Source organism: Pinus tabuliformis, chromosome 1_1 (genome assembly GCF_031772625.1).
Source record: "Pinus tabuliformis cultivar Carrire ecotype Pingquan chromosome 1_1, CPIR1, whole genome shotgun sequence".
Taxonomy (NCBI): domain Eukaryota; kingdom Viridiplantae; phylum Streptophyta; class Pinopsida; order Pinales; family Pinaceae; genus Pinus; species Pinus tabuliformis.
In genome coordinates this window covers 439,196,946-439,205,252 of record NC_142297.1, presented here as the reverse complement: position 1 = coordinate 439,205,252, position 8,307 = coordinate 439,196,946, and the positions used below count along the sequence as shown (strand labels likewise).

The following is an 8,307-nucleotide window of genomic DNA, read 5'->3' as shown; positions in this document are numbered from 1 at the left end:
ACTCTAACCCCCTTTCCCACAACCTATGAGGGATTTATTGATTGAATGATGGTGATGTGAGGATCTTAGTGAAAATGGAAAGGATGTGTGTCCCTTGCGTTGCATTGAAACTATTCTACAAAAAAATTAGTAAAATGTTTTTGTGCTCAATTTCCTACGGTCCCTTCATGCCTTTATGAAGCACTAATGGGGCGGTGATCATTCATCTTCATAGCATCCAGGGATCCATTATAAAAGTTAGGCATTGTTGATTTAGGTATTTTAAGAAGGTTAGGCACCTTTGATCTATCTCCACTAAAAATCCAAGTACATCAAATGAGAGTTCTTAAATGGGTATTCAAGTCGTTCCATTGTGATGGACAATGTAACAAATTGAAGTAAACAAGAATTATTAGTCTTCTTGTAAGTAGTGGAGGCAAGGGTTTTCAAAGATTAGTAAAGTTGATGGTAGTGTGGATATTGATATCTTCTTGTAAACATTGTCAAAACCAATAATAGTCTCAATGTATGTAAATAATAGTCTCAATTGTATGGAAAACCATGATTGACCATTACTTTCACTAAGAGGAGAAAATTATAAGATTTTTTAATGGGGAAGAAATAATTGTGAAACATAACTCATGAATTTTAGTTGAAATTTATATAAGTCCTCAAGTTCTTTAATTATTAAATACTTAATGTAAATACAAATAAATTATCGTTAAGATATTGATTTTGAAGATTAAATATGTATTAAAAGGCATTCATCTATGACACTTGATTTTTGATATAATCTGAATAAACCACTTAAAGTTCATTATCAATTAATCCTAATTAGTTTTGTAAAAGATATATTTTTACTTACGTTAAGAGCCTTATCTCAAAAATAAATTACATTTATAAACTTATATCAATACATATAAGTAAATGTATCAGAGAAATCCTTAAGGCTTTCGGCTTTAGTCAGATTTGGATAAAATGGATAATGGAAATGGTCTCAGGAGCATTCTTCTCAATCATGTTGAACGGAGGCCCCCTACAACCATTCCGCCCATCCAGAGGCATACGGCAAGGGGATCCTTTGTCACCTTTTCTCTTTGTCATCATGGCAGAGGGCCTCGGAAGATCCCTATCCCAAGCGGTCCAAACAAATCAGCTCAAAGGCATCAAAGCAGCGCATCAGGGACCTACAGTAACGCATCAGCAATTTGTCGACGATACAATGCTTATGGGAGCCCCCACAGTGAAGGAAGCTCGAACCTTCAACAAGGTGCTAAGTACTTTCACGGAAGCCTCAGGTATGGAGATCAATCTAGCTAAATCCAAATTATTTTTCTTCAACACTTCTATTCCTGTGCAGAGAAATCTCAGCAATATTCTCAAGATTCAGAGGAACTCCCTTCCAACCAAATACCTCGGCATACCACTCTCAGAATACGCCCCCAAAGCTGCAAATTGGGAAGATCTCCTCAACAAAATGAAATCCAGATTAAGCAGCTGGACTCATCGAGCACTAAACATGGCCAGTAGATTGGTACTGGTCAAATTAGTGCTTCAAACAATGCTGGCCTATATGCTCTCAGCCCTTGCAGCACCCAAATCAGTCTACAAATGCATTCGGAACATCTAGCGGTCCTTCCTCTGGAACAGAGATTCAAAGAAGCACAAATGGGCCCTCCTCAAGTGGACAGACATATGCAAACCAAAGCTAGTAGGAGGTCTAGGCCTAAGAGATCCTGAAATCCTAAGCAAGGCTATTGCAGCAAAAATATGGTGGATATGGGTGGAGAATCCTAATTCCCTTTGTGGCACATTGTGGAAGGCAAAGTACACAAATCAAATACATGACAAAGACCTCATTAGGCTCACATGCAGCACTCAAGGCTCTCGCCTCTGGAACAAAGTATGGGAAAATCGGCACATTGTTCAGCAGCATTGCTTCTGGGAAGTGCACCAAGGCAACACTGCCCTATTTTGGGAGGATGCTTGGCAGCAACTCTCTCCTCTGGTCCACCGAGATTGGATTACACTCAAAAATGACATTCAAGGGGCAGGGCTAATAAAGGTAGCAGATTACTGGCAACCACAAACAGTGACCACCACCTGGCAAAAATGGCTAACCAAAGATCAATGGCCAACACAAGACCACAATGGAAACATAGAACAACTCCTACAATAGCTAGAACAGCGCAGAATCCTCACCTCAACCAGAGAAGACATCCTGCGATGGGGAAACAATTCTAAAGGAACTTTCAATCTAAAGGAAGCCTACAGAATCAGCGCTGCTTCACCAGACTGGCAACCGGACCCCAGATTGCACGCCCTATGGACCAGAGGCAACTGGCCCAAAATAACTCTGTTCTCCTGGCTGGTCATGCACAACAGAGCGCTCACATGGAACAATATATAGTGACGGGGCTTCAACGAACCCTCCAGATGCGCCCTTTGTGAGAATGAAAATGAAACGCTCAACCACATTCTCAATACATGCCCCATAGCCTGCGCGCTATGGGATGATATGGCTTTTGTCTTCAGGAAAACAGAAAGAAACAGAGAATCGATCGGTCTTACCTTGAGCAATTGGAGATCAACAATGTCCACCAATAATCTGATCAACAGGGCATGGAAAATCATTCCGGGGGCCGTGGTCTAGATCCTCTGGAAAGAGCGCAATGCTCAAATCTTTAAAAACTCTGCAATGACAGTGGATAGGCTAATGGAAAAATCGAGGCAGTTAATAACAGAAACGATCCATGCCATGGACATAACGCAGCAAGAGGGGAACCTGTCTCCAAAGGACCAAAGGATTGTCCAAATCCTCAAACTCAAAGCTCGGACCAATCCCACAAGCAGGAACCAGACCACGCAAGCAATAAAGTGGGACAAATGGGGAACACCGCCATTTCCAGAATTCAAACTAAACTTCGATGGCGCGTCAAAGCAAAACCACGCAAAAGCCGGATATGGCGGAGCAATCAGGGACCATATGGGGAATATCCAACTCATCTACCATGGCAATCTGGGAAATAACACTAATAACACTGCAGAACTAATTGCTCTCATCAAAGGCATCACCCTGGCTGACCACTACAAATTCCTACCCATGATAGTGGAAGGAGACTCAGAGATAGTCATCAAGATGATGAGGAAACTTCAAAACGGCACGCAAGTGGACAAGATCACACCCAGCTGGAGGCTCTCGGCAATTCTGAAGGATCTGCAAGTCCATCTCAGCAACATTCAAGGCATCACCTTTCAAGCATTTAGAAGAACTGCAAACAAGCTGGCCAACACCATAGCCAATGCGGGCGCTCAGTCCAACAGTGAAGACTATCACATCCTTTGGCAAGACCTGAAGGAGGGGGAACTCAGAGAGAAATGCCACACCATAAACAAGGTAGACCAACAAGCTTAGCAAATGCTAGGCTCCGCTGATTCTTCCAATTATCCATTCACTGACAACTATATAAGCTGCAAGCGATCCACTCGGAGAGAAAAAAAAAGAGAGGAGAGAATGAGAGCAAAGACTAGACCAGCTCAGCTGTTCAAAGGCAGACACAGGGAGGTCCCATCGACTCCCACTCTGCATCATGTATTCTATTGTATTTTATTAATATAAAGTCTCGCTGAACCTTACAAAAAAAAAATACATATAAGTAAATGGAATTGAATAAATAGCTTCTAAGTCTTGTTGGATTCTATGAGATTATTTTAAGTACAAATAGTTTCTTTAAGAATTGAAATTTACAAAATGTTTATCTTGATGGGAAAATCGTGTCATATGGTGCAAAAGTTTAAAGACATTCATTTATGGCTCATCTATTGAATAAGCTTAAATAGTCTACTTAATGCTCATTGTGAATTCATTAATCCATGTTTTATTAGAAAATGCATTTTTTACATGGATTTTTATTCTAGAAATAACAATGTCACATTTATACATTCATATTAAACCATATGATAAATAAAAATCAATTAATGGTTTCTTGACTTATTCACTTATATGACATGATTACATATAGAGATAATTGATTTAAGAATGCGTGGTTAGAAAAAGTTGTCAATTCAAAATAGAATAAATTAGTTAGAACTCATCAAAAATTGATTTTAAATTATTAATTTTCTAAAAAATGTATTTTTACTTACATTAAGAACTTTATTTCAAAAACAAATTGCATGTATACATACATATATACTAAATAGAATTTAATACATACTTGTCTTATTGTCTTCTGTGAGATTATTCAATTACAAATAATTTATTTAAGAATTGAAATTTACCAAATGTTAGGGGTGGGAAAATCAAATGTCCTATGTTGCAAAGAGTTTAATTACATTTATTTATGGCATGTATCTTGAATGAACTTGAACAATCTACTTAACATTCATTACCAATTAATTATTCTATGTGTTGTTAGGAAAACCATTTAATTGTATATGGAGTTTTATTTCAAAAAAAATGTCACATTTATACATTTATATAAAATCTCATGATAGAGAAATAAAAGTCGATAAATGCTTTTGTATAGATCACTTAGAATTCATTATCAATTACTTATAATTTGTTATATATATATATATATATATATATATATCTTAAGTGCTACATTTCAAAAATACATTACATTTATAGACTCCTATCAATGCATATAACCAAATAGAATTCTTCAAGTCCTAATGGATTCTATGAAATTATTTAAACCACAAATAAACTATTTAAGAATTGAAAATGAAAAAATGTTAATATGGATGGGAAAATCAATGTCTTATGGTGCAAAAAGTTTAGATACAACCATTTTTGACCCATCTCTTTAATAAGTCTAGATGGTCCACTTAACACATTGTTAATTAATTATTCCATGTTTTATTAAGAAGATAATTTTGTTTTACATAGAGTTTTGTTTCAAAACAATACAATATGAAATTAATACTCTTAATAAATTAAGTGATAGGATTATGGATTAAGAATTTCAATTTATTTAAAATACAAATTTACAAAAAATTAACTTTAAGTAATGAAATTAAATGCCTTAAAGTTCAAAGATATAATTCATCCATGATAGTGTCTAACCAAACCTTGATAGTCCACTTAGCAAACATTATCATTAATTATATGTTTTTTTAAGAAATGCAAAATTATTTACAATAGATTTTTATCTCAAAAATTACAAATCATATTTATGCACTCATATTAGTGCATTTTATATGTAAACAATAAATAACTAACTTCGTGCCTTGTTGATTTTCATTGTTATATGATTGCAACTACAACCATTAATTGATTTAAGCATATAAATTTAGGAAAATTATGAATTGAGAAATCACATATCTTATGCTTCAAAAGGTTCAAATCATTCACCTATGACACATTTCCCATTAGCCTTAATAGTGAATAATGCATTGTGAATAGTAAATAGTGCACATAGCATTTATCAAGTAAATTATTATAATTTCTTTAGTAAGAATTACACCTTTGCTTGCAAGGAGTTCTATTTCAAAACTTATATTTCACATTTATATATGATTATTGATGCATATAAGTAAACAAAAATCATTAAAAATAACATGTCTCGATGGTTCATGTAAGATAATTTAAAAGGCAAGCAAAAAAATCATTGCAAAAGAAATTATAAATAATAAGAAATATACATATTAATATAATTGGCAATTCCCATATATTTCAAAAAATATAAAATCATACAAATTGATACAACAAAAACTATGTCCAAAATGTATTGAAATTTTGGAATGTACTTTTCAACAAATTTATAAAGGAAATTATCTCCATCCACTACAATGAAGTACATGTTCTATTGAACATTCGAATGTACTCATATTTTTCTTTGATACAATGAAGTGTCTTAAGAAAGGGGAATAAAACTTGCATAAGTCAAGTATCTTGCTCTTTCCCTGTATAGGCTTTTATCAAGATGTGGTTGGATCGATATCCAATGAATTGAAAAGTATGCTTTGTTGTATCATTAGCAATACATTTGATTCTTTATTATTATCTCCATATTGGGACCACACATCAGTTAACTTTTTCTCATAAAATTGTCTTGTTCTCCCTGCTTCCAATTTTGTTTGCAAATAACAATGAGACTTGTCCCATGCAAATTTAAAGTCCTCTATATCAATATTTGACTTTTCAAGTACTTTTCGGATGTACTTGTCAGTGACATTAATGTCCATATTGTGACATCATAATTTTTTAAGCAACATTTTAATACTTCTGACTGAAAAAGCCTTAAAAAATAAGACCTACCACCAAACTATCAATCTAGTTCTCTTTGAATATGAAAATTGTGTTCATCTTTGGTGTATGATTTGAAGAATACTCCTTCCATTTCAAATATCAACATCTTTTGACTTGTAGTAATGCCCATCTGCATCTGCACTGCAACCACATGTATGATATTAAAATATCTACACTTCATTGCTTAAGGACATAAACACTTACCAAATTAAAAATGATGTTAATACTTATTATGAATTGTTTCCATTTATATTCAAAGGGAATTTCACGAGTTAATAGTAATCAAAAATACAAATACAATGGCCCCATTAAAATGAACAAACTAATGATATGTTTAATTTATATATACAACCTAGTACCTTTATTTAATTTGTATGGAATACAATTCTTCTAAGAACGCATTGACCCACCATTAAAATCATTGATTTTAATACTTATGATGATTTCTTTAATTGCAATTGAAAAATATAATTACAATGGTCTAGTGCAAGTAAACAAACTAATTATATATTAACTTCCACATACAATATAATACAATTTTTAAATTTCAAACCTAATTAATTATATGCTAATTTCTAGAGTCTCTACCTTAGTTGCTTTTGGTGCTTCTTTTAGTACAAATTGTATGTTTATTGTTGGTGCTACGTAGAACCTAATATAGTTTTTCAACTTATATGGAATAAAAAAAGTTATAAGAATGCAATGGGTCATCCTTCACATTACTAATTTCTAAGAGGTATAATGATAACTTAAACCACGATTGAAACAAATAATTGTAATGATCTAATTCAAACAAATAGACCAGTTATCTATTAATTTTTACATATAATGTAATCCATTGTAAAAATTTCTATAGCATGGGAAATTTTGATATGAAAACATTAAATGACCATTCAAATCAATAATTGTTATCAACACAATATCTCACCAAAAATAAATAAAATAGAAATATTTTATTTTTAGTAATGACAAAACCAAATCAAAAATTACTTTATTAGTGTTGTGAAATAAAAGCAATAATTCATGATTTCATACATATAATAGCATGAAATATACATCGCTCATCTTAAGGTACTTCTAAATGCAATTCGTGGCTATGTATTCGGTCTTGGTGGTGCTTATAACAACTGACTTATGTTTCCTGCTCATCCATGATATCGAAGCACAACCCAAAAAGAACCAGCACTGAGAAGTGCTCTAGTGATCCTCCACACTGGGTGCCAAGTTAGCATTCGAATAATCATGAAGTGTCATATTTCCAACAGTGTATCTCAATCCATGAGAGATTGTGCCCCAAAGATATCTCAGAAGATTCTTGGCACCAATCCAGTGAGGCTGAACCAAATATGAGCCCACCATGCTAACTGCAAAACATATATCTGAACGGAAGTTCACCAAGAACATCAATGCAAATGAGTTTATGAAACTCAGAGGCATTTCCCAAATCTGGTCCGACATCACCACCATATAACTTCTGAAAGTTAAGATCCTCGAGGTAGTCACGGGCTTGCAGTTTACCATTCCATATCCAGAATCCAACTCCCTCTTACTTCTGCAAGTGAGAGGGTCTACACCTATCAGAAATAGGTTGTTCTCAGAAGGTGTCGGTATGAGAGGTCTATCATCCACAACCTTCAAACAATGGTTTGGATCACCTTCACTCTTAGTGAATCCCAACTTCATCTGACAGTTATCAATCCTCTCATATCAATCCTGGGGTGATTTGCTTCAAGCCATAGAGGGCTTTCTTCCACCTACACACATGAGATTCCTGGTCATGAATCTCAAACCTCCTCGGGTTGTTCCAAACCTGTGGACCTACTACATGAGGGAAATGGTCCCTTTGTGAGATTTTCCTTCGGTACATCTCAGACATGTACCTTCATGCTCCTTTTGAATTCAAGCATCCCTGTCATCATCTGACTCATAGACCTCTGGTGTTATGTGTCAACTGACATGGTCCCCAATGGACTTTCTGCAATTTGATAAAAATTGTCAACCCTGAACCCATGAGTAAAAGCATCCTTGAAAATTCTATTTTCAAACACATACCTTTCCATCGATGAATGCCA

At 34.5% G+C, this 8,307-nt stretch overlaps 1 protein-coding gene across 1 annotated transcript; it reads left to right on the top strand.

Moving 5' to 3' along the window:
• The first annotated feature begins 2,677 nt into the window (after positions 1–2,677).
• On the top strand, positions 2,678–3,394 carry LOC149213614 (uncharacterized). Its single transcript, XM_089389089.1, has one exon. It carries the CDS (start codon positions 2,678–2,680, stop codon positions 3,392–3,394), a length of 717 nt encoding a protein of 238 aa, XP_089245215.1.
• Positions 3,395–8,307: the final 4,913 nt, after the last annotated feature.

Coding starts and splice junctions, on each gene's coding strand:
- LOC149213614 (XM_089389089.1), top strand. CDS start 2,678: ATGACAGTGGATAGGCTAATGGAAAAATCGAGGCAGTTAATAACAGAA.